Raw genomic sequence first — 18,489 nt, forward strand, 5'->3', positions numbered from 1 at the left:
TTTGAACAGAATATACAGATATCAACATCCTTTGATGAGGACTATTTTCAACTACTCTGGTCTTCCAAGAATGGATCATATCATCGTGTTAAAACTCTACGGAAAGTAAAGAGGACTGTGATAACTGCTGTGTACACCAGTATTCAGGTAAAAGGAAGGAAAGGAAAGGAACTTTAGTTTATTTAAGTGTCTAATCTTCTAGCGCCGTAGAGCACTAATCGGGACACTGTAAATTGAAATTAACAAGTTAAAGCAAATCAAATCAAATTTTGTTTTTTGAGGAGAGGGGAAACCGGAGTACCCGGAGAAAACCTCTCGGTGCAGAGTAGAGAACCAACAAACTCAACCCACATAGGACGCCGGATCTGGGAATTGAACCCGGACCACATTGGTGGGAGGCGAGTGCTCTCACCACTGCGCCATCCCTGCACTTTGAATTTTCCTGATTTTGTACCAGCATTATTCTGTTTGAAATTTTTAATCCATGACGAGGGAATGTCACTGCCTTTTGAAGAATGATAATACAAAGCAGTGGGTTTATTGTTTCGCACTACATAAAATTTTGAAATCCAAAGAAAAATAAGAATTTGATTGTTTGGTCACAGGGGCACTTTAAAATGGTGAAAGGAGCAAACAGTGTTGGATTGAACGTAAAATTGTAGATAAAACCATGCAAGATAAAAAGAAGAGGTTAAGAGGTCTAATATGTACTTCCCTTACACTTTTGGACAAAAAAGTGTTGATCATTTAACTTTAGACAGGAAACTTTCTGCCATCCCCAGGTGTATACATGTAAAATGGGTCTTGCGACGTTCTGCTGGCGAACTCTGCAATGACTGTCGATGGTCCAGGATAGTGATTGTGGCAATGGTCACATTCGCTTCGGCAACAGAAACAACGGTTATCTTATTTCTAGGACGCCTTATTTTTGCATGATTATAATGTACCGCGATGGAGAACTACTGAGTATATTTACCACTATTTTTATTCTTAACATACGGAAACTGTTATTGCAGATTCTTGAAAAGGATACGATCCACACATTTGACCGCCCCATCTCAGGGCAACAAGAAGCTGAGATATTTGACCCAGTGGATGTTATTCCTGATATAGTGCTGTTCCCATGGTACCCAGTGGCACAAAAGAATGTTGCTGAATATAAGCAATTCCAGTATTTACTGGAGGTAAAATTTAAGGATAAGTGGTAAATAAAATGACACTCGTCCAGGAATAGTAGCAATTTGAAGTGGTAGAATTAACCCATTGACTCCCAGGCCGGCCTGAACCGGCCATACTTAGGGGCGCGTTCGATTGACCGTATTCCGGAATAGGAATACATGGAATAGAAGTTAGAAATCCTTCGTTTTTTCGGGGATTCACATTAATATTGTCAAACAACTGCTAAAATGCTATTTTAAACAGAGCTTTATTATTCTTGTTGCTGCAAAACGCCATACATAGTGTTTAAAATCATCACTCCACGTATTCTTATTCCGGAATAGGGTCAATCGAACGCACCCTTAGTATTTCACTCTAACGCCTGACGATTTTACTCATCAATAAACTCCCGGGAGTCAATAGGAGTTTAAGAAACGACAACGGCTGTACGGCAACGACAACGCCAAAAAGCAGCAATATTATTGGTTGAAAGAGGAAAAAATGATCGTGCTGCACGCATTTTTGTACATTTCTCTCCCGTACTCGTCATAGCAACAACGTAACATGACCAATTTTCGGGTTTTGACGACAACGTGGACAAACAACAGTGAATCTTCCCTTCTCTCTTTGCTTCAAATCCGTACGCACCAATCTGGTTATGGCATACGTCGCTCATATGGTACAACATAAGCAAGGTGGAAACATCGTGGAACACTTAGGATAGCAGAGGCTAATAGTTTGAAGTGTTCTTTTCGTCACCGTAGCCGTCGTGGTTTCTCAAACTCCCTAGTGAGTTAAGGGACACGTTGTAAGACATTATTTAGATTTTCCCTTCCCTCAACTTCTTTGTCATCACTTTTGTTCTGGTGGTGTAATAATACCAACAGTTAAGTGGTTATGAAATGTTTATTAAAAAGAGAAATGATTATTACACTTATCCGGACAATTAAAGCAATATCGTCTCTTATTGACATCAGAAAAATTCAGATGACTCCAATGGGATTTGAACGCATGACCTCTGTGCAATGCTCTGCCAACTGATCTATGAAGCCACTAAGTTGGGAGCAGGTGTCTATTAAGAGACACTACTGCTTAAATTGTCTTGATAAGTCAAGTGTGAAGATCATTTCTCTCTTTCCTCTATAGCCCACACTTCAAATATATGAATAGATTAATGAATTTCATTACACTCTTTTTTTGTCCATTGGAATGAATGTAAAACATTGCAGACGGTTTTGTAACCTACTTCAGTTCTTTTTTTAAAAAAGAGAGCTCATGGGAAAAAAAACATCCTATATTTTTTTTACAGCCATCAGGGGGTAGTGGTGCATACATTTGGACGTCATCCAATACTTCGGTAGCCACAGTGAGTACCAAGGGAATGGCTATGACAACCAACGCAATTGGACACTCCCAGGTTCGGGCTGCAGACATGAGGAACCCAGCAAACTTTGGCTCATCTGAGGTTTGTACATGTATTTCTGGTTGTCAACGAAACAGAAAGTTCTTTTAATTTTCATGCAGTTCATCCATTCAAGTCGCCAATGAGTAATGCTCTGTTGTTTGCATTAGCATTGCTTGATAAAAATTAATCTCTTTGTGTGCAAAGGAATAATTTCTTGTTCGTCAGTGGTTTACTGCCCAAACTAAATGTGCATGTGTACATAATTTCTCACTTATCAAGAAGCAAATATGCTGTTTATGTGTTGCGTACACAGCCAACGTATTACATTGTGGGAACTAGTCCGTTCTTCTACTAGGATTTCATGTAGGATTCTAAATCCCTAGTTCCTCGCTTACTTATGTATTGATATGTAAGTATAAGACATTATTTATTTATTTATTTTTCTTTATCCCTTTATTTCACATACAACTTCACTTTTACATTTGTTTACATTTTTTTTAAATGTGTACGCGTACATGTTAAACATGCACGATAATTTCCTCTTAAAGTGCCCATCACCTCAACACACTTTTCCAATATATTTATTCTCCGAAATCATCCCAAATACATGTTGTTGTTTTTAGAACATTTAGATTGAAATTTCACTCTTTCATTGGCTTTGAAAAACGAGAAAAGTGGTCATACCGTGATTAGTAACCGAGCAATGAAAGGGGATGGGTTCGATACCGGGTTGACGTCACAAATTAATTTGCATCGCTGTTTTCAAAGAACTACCTCAATGCAAATTAATTTGTGACGTCAACCCGGTATCGAACCCATTCTCCTTCATTGCTCGGTTATGGATCAAAGTATGATCACTTTTCCCGTTTTTGAAAGCCAATAAAAAAGTGAAATTTCAATCAAAAGGTTCTATAAACAACACCATGTATTTGGGACGATTTCGGAGAATAAAAAAAGTGGAAAAGTGTGTTGAGGTGATAGGCACTTTAAACTGACTCCTTGTGTAGCCACTTAAAATGGCTAATTGGATTTAAGTGCGATTTGTTTTTCAGTTTCGTATTTATTTTCAAGAAATTTCCTGAAGTGGCTACCGGACGGTTTAATCTCCTTGCGCCTACAGCTCCATAAATAGGTTTTCCGTAAAATTGTTACATAATTGACTAGATCCATCCCCTCCTTCAGGATTCCTATGATCACATGTTGCAGCAAGAGGCAATTGCAACTACTAATGTTCTTTAACACTTTAAGCCCTGAGGGGTTCCCCATTGACGAGTAAAATCGTCTGGCGTTAGACAGAGTAAAATCTATAAGTGCTATTTGGCACTATCGGGGCTGAAAGGGTTAAACGGGGACATAGTTTTTTCATGCTGTTAGCTTAACCCTTTAAGCCCCGAGGGGTCCCCCTTTGACGAGTAAAATCGTCTGGCGTTAGACAGAGTAAAATCTATAAGTGCCATTTGGCACTATCGGGGCTGAAAGGGTCAAAAAATTATGCTCACTTTCGAATTAGAATGTTTACTAGGACGGAAACGCCATATACTCCCTCTGATCTCATATTCCAGAACCCAAATTTCGTTCCCACAAACGCACTTTATAATTATTGATTACTCCTAGTTATATTTTCACTCTACAATCAAGTTAAATGTGTAGGATAAGAACATTTTCCTTGAAGTTTTCAGTTGAACTTGTTTATGTCGGAAGTATCCGTATGCTGATCTTTAGAGGAAGTACTTCTTGCGGTTTCCAAAGAGTAAGATATTTTCAGGCCGTACGCGTAGCAATCATTCTGACATAAGAAATACATGTCAGGCCCCAAGTTTATCACTATAATTGCATGATTTTTGTTTAAAATCTTTGAAATCCTTTTTGTACCTTTTTTTGCCTCTAGGTTTACGTCCTTGAACCCAAGAAAATGGAATTTATACCTTCTGTTGTTGAAGCACAGGTTGGCAGTCCTCTCACACTGCCCCTGGCTGTGGCCTCTTGCATTTCCACAGGTAAGTGAGACCCTTGGAGTCATGATATTAGCACTGTTATCAATCAGTGACCCTTTTCCTAAATTAGGAAAGAGTTCGAATTTTCTTTTACTAGTTTTTGTGGGAGATCACCTTCCTCCATGAAAGAGTTCTTATATAATCTCAATCTCAAGAGTGTTTTATTTCTAACTAATAGCGGAGCTCCCAACAAGTTGCAAAACTGTTGAGACACTTTCATTAAGAAACAGCTTTTCTAGCTTCCAACCTCGTAACTCGGCCCGTACTTTAAGTTACAGATCCTTGTTTTTTCCCCGTTAATTTATGGCCCTCGCACTTCGCGCTTGGGCCATAAGTGCGAAGATCACTACGCTCTTCAGTGGTCTATAACCCGCACTTCAAATGTACATTTCTTTCCAAAGCAGAATATTAATGTTATAAAAATATTAACAGAGCGTGGGTTACCTATATCAATCCACACAAACAAAGCCAATGGCACATACTCCCATGGAAAGAAAGACGAGAAAGTCTACCTATGGTATCTCTTTGCTTTTCAAAGCCACTTTTGAAAAAAAAATTTACACAAATTTGTTTGTGAACATTACATACATACATACTTAATTGACCGCTCCCCATAGGGGCTTTTCAGGGCCAATGAAACACAATCAACGAAACGACAGAACACAACAACAACTGTTAAGAATCCCAACTGGCCGGAGGCAAACCAGTTGGCTATTTACAAGTGTAGCTGGGAAGTTGAACCAGGGACTACCAGGAACAAATTCAACAAGTGGCCAGAGCGGGTCTTGAACCCGGGATCTCCGGATCTCAAGGCAAGCGCCCTAACCACTGGGCCACACTGCACTAACTTCATCCTGAGTGTGGTAGGAATAAAGCTTCTCTTAAACTTGAAAGCCTCTAGTGCAATGACACTGTAAATCATAAGGTGGGTGAATGGAAGCTTAAATAGACCGTTTTCGAATTCTCACGGCTGGACTGGATCTAGCATGAAATGGAGGCTAATGCGGGCAAATTAATTTGCGTGTGAAAAGATTTGCGCGAATTAGCCTCCATTTAATGCTAGATCCAGTCAAGCCGTGAGAATTCGAAAGTGGTCCAGTGTTTGAGATATGTAGCAGAACTTGCAAGAAACGCATTAAAAGAGAACCCTAATGAAATGGGTGTGAGGATCTTACAATCCTGTTTGAGATAAGTATACTGATGATCTTTGTTGCTTTTTGCCGTTTTTAGTTCTTAATCGTGTGAGTTTTTCTTTGTTGCTGTTTTCGTAGATTGTCAAGAGTTGCGTGTTTTTACAGACTGTCGCTCTCTTCCTGTGACATACACGTTCTCCGATCCATCAATCTTCAAGCTAGTGGAAGATAGTAGTAAGTTCAAAACCTGCTGTGCTAGCTCAGTTTACTCTCCAAGGTGTAAGACACGACCAACACATGTTCACGGGGCATTTTCAAGTTGCCATTGATTACAAGGGTTATTTAAGCAATAGAGGACGTTTTCTGTGTTTCCATAGCCTCAAGTAAACACGAGGGGGAGTTTAGTGAGAATTCGAGACATTTATACGTCTCGGGTTTGCATAATTGTCGAGAATTCTCCCAACTCCCCCGAGTGTTTAGATGTGGCTATGGCAACACGGAAAAAAAGTCCTCTGTTGCTTTTATAAAATATTCCTCAAAGATAATTCGACAAATAAAGGAAAATGCTGGTTTTTTACTTCTTGATTGAAACAGATTTTCTTGATACATGCTCATATTTCCTACCAGCCAATCAAAACGCGCGTCTGACAATACATAACCAATCAAAATTCGTGTGATGTCACAGCCATGTTTCCATACTCGCATCTAAACACAGCTGTTGACCAATAAGAGTGCGCGTACTATCCGAATTATTTTATAGAAATCATTGGAAAATGAAGAGTAGTGATCATCTGTAATAACCATAATCCTAAGTTTTTTTGAATGTTTTGATAAGTACTGGCCACCGGCTTTGATTTCTATGTATTTGGAAACCTTCAAAATTTTTCATAGTTTCGATCTTTTTTTATTGTTTTTGAAGAAAAACTTTTTTCGGAGGACAAATTGCAGAGGAAGTGTGTAAAACAGCGTTGCAAATCTTCAAAAGTCATCGTGAAAATATTTTGCACAAGGGAGCATTTCTCCAGACAATTCCAATTGTATTGCGTTGGTCACTCGAATTTTCAGCCGTCAACGTGCATGTCTTGCACCTTGTCACGTGCTGATCCCGGACGCAGGGGCTTAGGGGTTTATTGGGGGTTTTTGACCAAGGGGGGCAGGGGCTATTGACCAAGCTTGTTCGGTTAAGATGGGTGGCTATTGGCCAAGTTATTTTGTTTGCGTGTTTATGGTCGAGGTCCATAAACACGCAAAAAAAAGAACGAGGCCAATATCCAGCCATCTTGACCGAACAAGCTTGGTCAATAAAAGATTTGTTATACCGGATAAAACAACAAAAAATGATCTTTGATCTTGCGGGATCGAGCGAGAAATCCCGAGCGGGCAAGATAGCCCCATCTTGCCTGCTCGGGTATAGCAAATCACAGCACGGGATTTGGTTCAACTTGCGCGACCACGAAGCTAGTCATATAATAAGTGAGGTTTACCGACTGTATCAACAAAGGGCTTGACTGCTCCTTTATCTAGGGTTGTCTGGGGCATGCCATTGAAAAGCATGCAAGCATGAAAGCTTGCTCCCAAACGACGTATTTCAAGAGTAAAATTGATGATCACATTTACACGCCTTCATGATGTCATTGTCAAAGTGAGATTTTACCAGAATTGCTTGTAGCCTCGCAATCTGATTGGCTAATTTGCCGCGTCATGCTCGCGTCAATTTGTCACGCAATGTGGTTTTGTAATAGCCAATTAGGAACTCTTATTATGGGAAGTAAACCAGTCATATTGCTAGAAAGTTATAGACAACGCTTTCTATTTCTTTGTGTCATGATTTTGGTCAGGCTTTGATATAAACATTTTGACCACTTGTTGATAACAGCACAGACAACGCTGAACCACTTTCGATTGGTCAATTAATCTTAGATTTGGAAGAATCTCTCTAATTTTTTCAATTTAAGGAAAAAAACAGTCGACCTCTCGGAGTGAAGTAATGGACGCTTTTCGAGGGATGTCAGTACTTATTGCAAGCACTGCAAACCTGTTTGGTGAATTACTTTTTCGTTCTTGATTCCCTTTTCAGGTGATTATGAAATTGCACTTGGTAGCTGTTTGTCGGTTAGACTGATTGCTCTTCGTGCTGGTTTCACGTCACTGACTGTCACGTATCAGTATCTAGACATTTTACTCAAAGCTACCGTCACTGTTGGAGCCTATCTTCCACTCAGGGTAAGCAACAATCCTCACTAATATTCATATCATTACTCATACCTGCCGGTGGCCTTCCCCCTCACCCCTTCTGTCAGCATTTTGTGGTTACACTAAAGTCTAAGTGGTCTATAGACCCTTCTCCAAATGGCGGCCGAAAATTCAAATAAGTTACAATTAAAAACTAATACCAGAAATAGAGAGAGCTTCTTTACTTTAGTAACCCTGCAGGGTTAATAGCAACTGGGAAAATGTAAGTTGAAAAATGAAAAATTTACAGACGTTTTTATGAATGGGTAGTATGGCACGTATACCCCCAGCCATACAAACGTCTGTAAATTTGTCAAATTTCGACTTACATTTTCTCAGCTGATATAACACATAATACGCTGAAACTTGGCAGGGTTACGAAAGTAAAGGTGCTCTTTCTACTTGTGGTATCAGTTTTTCATTCAGTTCAATTTTAACTCATTCAAATCCGTCGCCGCCATTTTGAAGAAGAGTCTATTTCAAACAAAAGCTGTGTGAAATATGACGATAATGATTAAACAGAGGTTTTTACAGATAGTGGAAAATTTTAAGGATTTGTACGCTTGGTCCTCCTGCCAGCCTCCGATGATTTTCATACTAATCCAAGTATTTTTCTGAATTTTTAAACGAATGTAAAAACTCTCCCTTGGAATGTGCGAGTCCGAAAATTGCTATCCTATTTATTCACGATTTTCCTACCTGAAGAAAGTACGAAGAGCTGTACGTACGGAACCTTTATTGGAGGGCAAAACGTTGTCACGTGTGAACAGAAGTATTGAATGTTCTAGTTTTTTCAATTGATCATAAAATTTGTACTTTGAGTTGTTAAGAATTTGCATTTTGGCAAGGTGAAACAAGTTCCTATACCATTTCTGAATATATAAACCCTTGCTTTAAAGTGCCCCTGTGACCAAAAAATCAATTCATATTTTTCTTTGGATTTCAAAACTATGTTAACAAAACACTAAGTGACCCACATTTTAAGCCTTGATTTCAAAAAGCCACCTCTTTATTTTAACTGTAATTTTCCTATTTAATGGTCCGCCATTACCAACATTATGTTCTTGAGAGAGCTGGATCGAGGAGAAAATGACGTCAAAGGCTCGCTAGTTTAAGAAAGCAATACGTGTGTACGCCGCAGAATTAATATGCAGCACGGGGGTTTTGGGCTTTCAGACTTTTAAACTCACGCTTTGCATATATCATAAGCTGCGTTCACACGCTGAAATTTTAAGCTAGTGAGCCTCTGACGTCACTTTTCCCTGGATCCAACCCTCTGAGATCCAATCGGTCAGTTTTGAACGTGAGTAATGGCGGACCGTGAAATCCAAAACTTACACTCAAAGTAAACGGCCTTTGGATAAAAATCAAAGCTCAAAATTTTGCCAGTCAGGTGTTAAGTAAACACACTTTCAAAATCTGAAGGAAAAAAGGAAGTGGTTTTTTTGATCACAGGGGCACTTTAAAATTTTCCAATGATTAGCCTTCTGCCCATTTGTTGCAAATGGCCTACTGCACCAGTCGAAACGTCTTGAACGAAACATCAAAAATAGTCAGTGTCAAACCATTATCTTACAAAGCCTACTGTATCATTGGTACCATACTCATATAGCTGTGGTTGTCCAGGTGCTAGATCCGGTTGATATCGGTGTTGTATCCCTCTGTTCAACGAAGAATCTTATGTTGGAAGGTGGACCGCTTCCGTGGATTATTGATACCTCAGGCTACTATGAAGAAGGTAAGAATCAGTGTTGGTTCTGCTTGATACAACACTTCAATTCAGAAAAGAATGCTACGGTGTTTAGTAGGGACTTTACGATCTATCGGACGCGGTCGTCAACGAGAACGCCACGAAACAACAATAGAGAGCTTAAGCACCCGCGTTTTTGAGACGCGGACGGCAACCGGAAGTGAGCTGTTTTCCCTTTTAACTTGTCTTCACACAACCACATTTACATTGCTCAATATCTTTCCCCATTAGAGATGATTAGTATAAAAATCTGGGAGACACCACTGTCCTGGCGCGCGAAATGTTCTCTTCCGGTTGCCGTCCTCCTCTCAAAAACGCGCGTGCTTAAGCTCCCTTATATCATTGGTTAAAAGAGGAAAAATAATCGTGCAGCACGCATTTTAGCACGATGGTACAAAGTTATATTTTGAGGTGACGTTTTCGTTGACGTCGCCGTCGTAGATGGTAAAGTCCCTAGTCACGAAGTAGCAAAGGTAGGCATTGTCGAGCTCGGTAGAATCGAAGTCGCAAAGTATCGGACATTCCTGGCTCCAGCTCCTTTGCCTTCTTGTCCCAAAAGTGGAAGTGTAGAAATAAAGATATCTCAAAGCTCGATATTTCTTAGTGTGAAAATTTCTTTCCGCTTCTTCTTGCAACTCTGACAATCTGGTTTTCGTTTGAATAGTAAAGGCACAGGTGCTTCAGGCCAATTTTCTCGTAAAGTTGTCTCGCAAGTTTGTTTGCGTCAAAAATTGCGTAACATCGTTGCAGCGCCATGTGCGGAAAGAAGAAACGACTTCTCTTTCTTGCAGTGATGACAGCAACAAAAAGATTGCGAGAAATGTTCAAGTTATCGTTGGCAATTTTATGTGCAACTTGTGTCTCAACTTGTGTAAAAGACTGCCACAGTGTAAAACCTTGCGAGACAATTTGCAGAAATTTGGAGCAACTACTACTTTCGTCAACGATTTCCGCACACGGGGAGACAAGTTTCACAAAACGTTGAATAGTTGCACGGCTTAGTAACACCAAAATATGAAATCCGCGGAGTTTATGTTGGAGTCATTTCCATTATCTGATCGACACAATAATGTAATGCTGTACTCTTCGGATCAGTGATAACAGAGTCTTTGATTACTTTACAAAAACGATAAAGCCCCATTAGTTTTATATCAAAATTATATTGAGAGCAACTTTTGCTTTAAAACAATGCCTAAACAATGAGTTTTATTGGTAATTGTTGTTTCTCCTTAGGTTCCTAAAAATCCTTAATCGATCTGCCAAAAAAAGTTCCCAATTTCCAATAAACAAAGTTCCGAAAAACTAGGATAAAACAACCACACAAAACTTTTTGATGGCGTAAGCGCCCATTTTTTTTATCCGGGGTCTTTTATTTTAAACTCTCATTGTAAATGGGTCATTCAATCCGCGCCAACATAACTTCCGGTAAAAATAAACTTCCGGTTCAATCTTCAAAAAGGAACTCTTACATCATAAAATGGGGAAAAGAAAATACTCTTAAACAGTTGTTGCAAGCAAAAGGCATAACAGAGTTTTGAATCCCTTTAGAAATGCTGGGAATGGCCTGCGAGTATGGGCGCGGAGCGAGCGAGAAAGTTGGGGGACTGGGGTGAGAGAGAGAGGGTCGTGGAGAGAGAACCAGCAGGTTATGTCGGAAAAGTTCATTTGTCACGCAATCGAGAGAAACGGCTGAGAGAGGCCAAGTCTCCCGTGACCGATTCTCTCGACTGCAACAGACAAATTTAGAAGGGACTGCTAACAATCTAAAGTTCTTCTAGTTCTTGAAGTGTCCTTCTGTGCAGGGAAGCAACTTTACCTAGTTAACTTTTCATCATTTTTGAAATCGTTTATTCAACAGTCCATCCTGATCCCAAGAAAGCTAAGGAGGTGTCCATTGGTCATGACCATACTGCAGATTATCCAGGTGATGATGAGTGCTGTCTTATTTTTTATACTGCCTTAAAACCTCACTAACTTTAATTTCCGTCTTTAAGTTGGTGCTTTCATCTAAATGAAAGAAAGTGTTTCCATCCATTTCAACTATTCTTGTATGTTATACGCTTCTCCACTTGAGAATACTTGTAAACCATGTAAGAAAACTGAAACCGTATAATTTGCATATGTTTTAGGTTTTTCAAAACTGCTTTTGTGTGGTCTGTTTTGTCGTTTTGGGAATTGGGAGCCAAAGCGACGACCTTGCTTCTTTTTTTTCTTCAAATGGCCCAGGAAAATGAGGTTTCTCATTGTTATGATGACCTTGCAATTGTCTCCATTATTTCCACCCCCAAAATAGATCCTGTCAACTAATTTAACTGAAAGGGGTGGCTTCCCTGTTGAGGTGGAGAGCTGAAAATTTGTCATTACATCCTTGACAGAAACCGCATATTTGATAATTTCATGCCCTCATTGGTGAGAGGATGCATAGGAGTCGAGTGTACCAAAAATGAATAACCCATACGCAGGGCCTGCAAGCCTGTTTTTCCTTTTCATGGGACTTCTTACTATGCGGAGTCATTATCGCTGTCCTCGTCGCTCCGTTCTTTTTATGCCAAAGCAAAGTATTTTTCGTCGCCTTTTTCGTGTTAGTGTTTTCCTAGACCTTTAGGGGTTATATTATTGGTGGGGTTGCCTGATTGGCCGATGAGTGGCTGGATTGATCATAGGGAAAAAAATGGGAAGCTTAACCACGCGACGTTTTTGAGACACGGAAGGCAACTGGAAGTGACTTTTCCCCCCTTTTTTAAGCCACATTTATATTGCTAAGTAATTTTTTTGCCATCATAAATTATTAGTTTAAAAATCTGGAAGACACTGCTGTCCTGGGCCCGGTTTTTCCACAAGCCGATTAACGCTAATCCCAGGATAACAAATTAACCAATGAGTATATTTCTCTACTCCCAGATGTTGTTCAACGCTGATATTCGGCAAAAGTTTACATTAGATGAAGTCAATCTTAAAAAACAAAAAAAAACAAAGCAAGAGAAATTTTCTTCAAAAAGTTGAAAACATGAAACAAAAGGTTACGCTAATCCTGGATTAAGTTAATCGGCTTTCGAACAACCAAGCCCTGCATGGTATACGAAAATCTCACTTCCGGTTGCCGTCTGCGTCTCAAAAACGTACCGTGCTTAAGCTCCCTAATCAAAAAAAGAGCGGCCAGGAGAAGATAAAGTTCTTTCAAGAATCAAAGTGTCTTGGGGAAAGTCTTTAATCTTTACCTTTTTTATACACAGCCGGTTTCGTAAGCAAATACTCTCTTTTTTGTGCAATCATCATTTTTTGTTATTATTTTCACACTCACGGTCATAATCCTTAACAAACTAAAAACACACTACTTCACAACGTAGTACACTCCATACCCTCAGAGAAAATTAAACTACATTCATGCTGTAATCATGGTATTTACAAACTTCATCGACTGCCAACTGCATGGTTTCGTTAACGTCTTGGTCATGAAACCTTTCAAATTTTGTGTTGAAGTAGAGCCGTCATTCTTTGCTTTGCATTTTGCAGTGGACCATACTGGGTCATATCACTATTTTCACGTCATTTGCCTGAAGCAAGGAGAACAAGTGAGTATTTTTATATTGCGCGTTAGGAGAGATTTGAGGGATTCACAGAACATGTGGAATAATAATGCGTTTCTTCCTTTTTGTTTTAATTCCCGTTAACACATTGTACTGACCAGAGCTCGATCAGAATAAAAATTGAAAGATTTCGAAGTTACATCCATTGGCATTTTCGTATTCTTAGGATTTTCCATGCAATGATCATCAACGATTATCGCAGTTAAGCAGCAACTTACGTAGATGCGAAGAAAGCCAGAAAAAAATATCAGGCTTTAACTAGGCTCGAACCCACGGCCGTGAAATTCCGCTGCTCTGAGCAGTGCAGTACAATCGTACGGCGGCGGCCATTAATAGACTACTTCGACGATACGGCGGCCATTTTGAATAACATTGCTCCAATAGCTATTATGGGATGCCCAGGGGGCTCAGTGGGCTAGAGCTGGGAAAGTAATCCTAATTTCGCCCCCGAGCACTCCACAATATCTTTTTAAACAATAGAAATTAAAATGGCGGCCGAATCGTCGAAGTAGTCTTTACATACTTAAATACGTACTTAATACTACCCATAGGGGCTTTTCAGGGGCTATGAAACACAATCACGACAGAACAGAACATTCAACAACAACTGTTAAGAATCCCAACTGGCCAGAGGCAAACTAGTTGGCTATTTGCAAGTGCAGCTGAGACGTTGAACCAGGGACTACCGGGAACAAATTCAACCAGCGGTTAGAACGTGTCTTGAACCCGGGATCCCCGGATCTCAAGGCAAGCCACAGGGCCTCACTTCCTCCTCAGACGCATTAGCCCTCATCATGAACAAATAAATAAGATACGAAATTGTTGGCTTCCCAGCCTACGAAACTGTCCTTTTGAAACTTTGCACTTTGTTTGACCCTTTTGAAACCTTGTGAACTGCTTCCCTCTCCTCTTCCGCTGTTTCCTGTCAAACTCCAGCTCTACGGAAATTCCTAATGTACCAGTGCCTTTGAAAAATACATGCACCCTCCCCTGTTGCACATTTTATTTCATAAGGTAATTCATTTCTTTCTCGCAAAGGTTTTAACTGTGAAAATTGGAAACAATCGGTCAGCAAAGAATCCTTATCCAGCAAGCTCATCTGCGAAAATCAGGTGAGATGACGTTCATCCTCGTTTGTTTTTACAATAAAGTTGATGCAAAGTTCTTCATTACTTAGTGCGACTGTAGTCTCCTTCGTAGTTGGCATTTGGGATGTCACGTGAAGGAGACTAAAGCGACTGTTGATTTCATTTTAAAGGAGCATCAATTAAATGATTAACCCTGATTAAATAATCAATGAATACTCAATAGTTTTAGTGTCATTTGCACAAGGCTGTCGTTTTCTAACTAGTCAGCCGAGAATAAAGTACTGAATATTGAAAGTACATTGCATAATGAGCTATCCCTGAAAATCTGAACACGATGTACCAGATAATCTCTGAGCAATGATGCTTTGAAAATTCGAAATTCTACAAAGTATGTATGGGTTCATTAGTCCTTTGTCACCCTCGAAGTTTTGATGGCATGGCTATTAACTGGCCCGTTATCAAAGCTAAAATGCTCAAAATTGGAGAGTTAACTAAATTTAAATTTGGTTCTCATTTTCGAAATGGGTGTGGTTCATTTGATAGGTGTGGCACCCTAAGAATGAATGGAATTCATACCAACTTTGGAAATTTATACTTAAAGGAACACTACATCCTTTGAGGTGACCAAGTGACCAATCGCGTTTTAAAAATGACCATTTCAGTGTATTGAGCCACCTTAACAACATCTTGTACCTTTTGAAAGAAGTCAGTCTGTAAATAGACAGCATGATGGCTTCCGTGAGCAAACTTGTATGTTAAAATGTAATCAATGACTTCAGCAAAGATCCCTTCTAAGGATTTTCCTCGCCGTCCTCTCGTTAAGTACTCATTGTATTAATATGCCTTCTCTTATGATGTCAGATTTGCTTGCGTGGATCCCTCATCATTGACCATTGTTCCCGATATAAAATTACCAACTGTGGATGGCCGACAACTTTCTCCAGAGAATTGTGTCAGCTCAAACAAAGAGGTAAAATCATCGAAATAATCTGGAGAAACTGCAGGGCTTGTGCAAAGCCTATAACCGAAGACTAAGCGAACTATATATTAGAGAAGGTTTTTGTTATATTCGGAAGAACCAAGAACAAGGCAATAATTGAAATCGCCCGACGCAGATTCCACCTGCCAAGACTTCAGTTATTTCGGATATCACAAAACCCGAATTCAAGAACATTATTTTAGAGAAACCAAATAGCAAAAGTGCCTTCACATTGAATCCATTCTTGCTTTTAAAACAAGACAGAATATTAAGACAATCCCTACGTGCCCCGGCCTAATCTCGAAATATTTTAGCATCATAAAACTTGTAACTTACTGTAACTCGTTGCGATTTGGCTTCTCAAAGTCAACTCAAGAAAATTGGCAGCCGTTTGACCCACGGCCGAGCTAAGAAGAGATCAGTTTTTTTATCTCAGGGAAAGATTAATGCCTATCACAAACTCGACCTTGGCAATAAGGACTTCTGGTTAAATTTTACTAAATTGCAACAAAATGGGGGCAAGGCTAATCATTGGTAAACTTAAAGAATGGGATTATAAATAAACAAGTAGTAGGATTTTGTGTCACTTTGCCGAAATGCAAATGTTCAACAACTCAAGGAAGTTTATGATCACTTGAAAAATCTAGAGCATTCAGTACTTTCGTTCACAAGTGAACTGTTTGCCGTCTGATAAATTTTCCATACTTAATCGCCCCAAAAAGAAGTCGGCTTTTTACACTTTTTCAATGTAGGATATGTGTAATCGTGATCAAGTTAACAAGGATAGCTGTTTTCGGGCTCGCAAATTCCGCGGGAAAATTTTTACATCGGTTTCAGTGAAAATTAAGAAAAATAGAAAGATTAGTAGGAAAATCATCGAAATTGAAATTTCGAGGTATAAACGGCAGAACATTTCTGCAATTGGTGAATGGTCGGCAAAGAGAAATATTTGAACTTAGGGGCATTTCAAGCAGACCCTTAAACACATTTCATAAAATCCCTTTTTGCCATAGATTCACGTTCGAAATAATCAGAAAATCAAGCTGGTTGCCAACCTGCGAGACTCCCTTGGTCGCACATTTGACAACTTTACCTCGTTGCAAGTGCAGTGGACGACAAGTGATGATGCTTTGGCCGAATTTGTTGACCTAGCGACGTCTGTAAAGATGATGTTTGTGAGTCATAAGGAAGATGAGGATCTCAGAAGAGCAGTATGTAAGTACTGATTGTTTTATTTCGATGTATTGAAGCAGAAAATAGGCCATTTCCGAGTTCATGTCGGCCTCCTCTTCAAAGCGAGTCTAAGTGCGAAGTTTTTCTTATGAAAATTAGTTTTCATTTATATGTAAAGTAGAACTAATTACCATTACAAAAACTTTGCACTTAGATTCGCTGTGAAGAAGAGGCAGACATGAACTCGGAAATGGCCTGTTGCGATAAGTGACCCAAAAGGACAGAGTTGTGAAGATGGAGGCGGAGGGAAACTCCATTTGAAAAAAAAAATTACTTAAAAAAACTTCTTGGGTGTGGATGGCAGAGTTGCCCCGACTTTATCATTTACATCTGCTGATTAGCTTTTAGTCGGCAAGGAAAAATTGATTCTTATCCGCGTGGATGATCACTCGTCACACGACGTGTGGCAAATTATCCGAGGTTGCAACGGTTTCTCAGCGTCTTTGGCCTGTTTCCCTTTTTTTAGCTGCCGAAAATCATTTCTGGCGCGCGAACACACAAGTTCGTCATCGACAAATATTTGCTACCCCATTGACACAAACACCTGTGTTTCCCTGATGAAATTGGCTCATGGGCCTCATATTTGCGCAGCGGCCATATTGGCCATAGACAATCGATTTCGCACCTCGAGCCTCGAGTTGAACTGTTTGGGAACGAGTTTCGGTGGGGAAAAACAAAAGTTTTTAATCCCTCAACATGTCCGCCGTGTGGTGAAGGCCTATTTTCCAGCTGCCTACTTTTCATGAAATAATTGGTATGTAACTTGTGAAAAGCGAAAAAACGTCAAAAAATTAAGAATGACTTCGGCGCAAATAACTTTTTTTTTTTGCCGTAACATTCTTTGTAGACCAGTTAAAAACCTTCTCATTTTTTAACTGTTCTTAAATTCTCGAAGAGAACGCATTGCATAGCTTCTCAAAGGTTCTGCGCCATAATCCGCATTGTTGTGTTATGATCGCATAGCTTGCTATGTCGTGCGCGCCGCCGTTTGGTCAGTTAAGCCTGATTTTCACTACCGACGCAAGCACATGCGCAAGGTCAAGCGCGATCATAACATCTCTCACGGCCTCGATACAAGCGCTAGAACAAGCACAAGGATGAAAATGTTTCCTTTTCTTTTGCTCCCGCTTGTGCGTGCGTTCGCCTTCTGCGTTGTGAAAACGAAACAGGGCATAAGCCCAATGAAATTTACTACGCCTGGCCGTGTCTTGCCAATAGACCATATTCGTATTCCCAGTATTGGACTGGAACTAGCTTGCAATGGAGGCTAATGCGGGGGAATATATTAAAAAGAATTTGCATTTGAAAAGATTTCCCCGCATTAGCCTCCATTGAAAGCTAGTTTCAGTCCAATACTGAGAATACGAATATGGTCTATTGGAGCACTCGTTCCAGATGCCCCGCGTCTGAGCATTTGAATAAATGGCGAAGGCCGTGGTTGATTTTAATGCTCTTGTCGACGTTCGTTTTCTCTTAGGATAAGCTACTTGTACCTTGGTTGTGGGAACCAGGCTTTAGCTTCATTGTCTCGCTATTCCCAGTTCGCGCATAATTAGTTTACCACCTTTATTCTCCCCCACCTTAGCTCATTGTCAGTTCGTCTTCAGGTTTGTATATGTGTTCCTTCTATTTCGGAGTTTTTTTGCCTAACTTTTTGTCGCTGAATTTTTAAGTTTCAAATTTTGAAATTTTTGTAATGCAAGGTTGCTTTTACTCCAATGCGACAAAAACGTTGAGACAGTTTTTCTCAAGCAAGATGTGCAATGTATTCTTGCCTTTCTCCACATTTAATGAGTACCTGCTCTGACCTCCACCTCCCCCATGTTCTTCAGTAGCGGTCCCCCCCAGATATACCATAACCAGGCCATTTTGTGATGAGAGACTGAGGCGAACAGAATAATCAATGTTGTAGAACTTTCTGCCACATAAT

General features: G+C 39.9%; 1 protein-coding gene across 1 annotated transcript in view; it reads left to right on the forward strand.

Annotated features, from left to right (window-relative positions):
* LOC138002165 (nuclear pore membrane glycoprotein 210-like) overlaps positions 1 to 18,489 on the forward strand; it is a 56,105-nt gene that overhangs the window by 10,802 nt on the left and 26,814 nt on the right. The window contains exons 6-17 of the mRNA XM_068848248.1: positions 10 to 147; positions 1,017 to 1,184; positions 2,468 to 2,623; positions 4,452 to 4,560; positions 5,829 to 5,924; positions 7,768 to 7,913; positions 9,549 to 9,660; positions 11,531 to 11,596; positions 13,186 to 13,244; positions 14,298 to 14,371; positions 15,209 to 15,317; positions 16,340 to 16,541. Of these exons, the coding sequence (XP_068704349.1) occupies positions 10 to 147; positions 1,017 to 1,184; positions 2,468 to 2,623; positions 4,452 to 4,560; positions 5,829 to 5,924; positions 7,768 to 7,913; positions 9,549 to 9,660; positions 11,531 to 11,596; positions 13,186 to 13,244; positions 14,298 to 14,371; positions 15,209 to 15,317; positions 16,340 to 16,541 (1,435 nt within the window). The remainder of the gene's footprint in view (positions 1 to 9; positions 148 to 1,016; positions 1,185 to 2,467; positions 2,624 to 4,451; positions 4,561 to 5,828; positions 5,925 to 7,767; positions 7,914 to 9,548; positions 9,661 to 11,530; positions 11,597 to 13,185; positions 13,245 to 14,297; positions 14,372 to 15,208; positions 15,318 to 16,339; positions 16,542 to 18,489) is intronic.

This window comes from Montipora foliosa, chromosome 1 (genome assembly GCF_036669935.1).
Source record: "Montipora foliosa isolate CH-2021 chromosome 1, ASM3666993v2, whole genome shotgun sequence".
Classification (NCBI taxonomy): Eukaryota; Metazoa; Cnidaria; class Anthozoa; order Scleractinia; family Acroporidae; genus Montipora; species Montipora foliosa.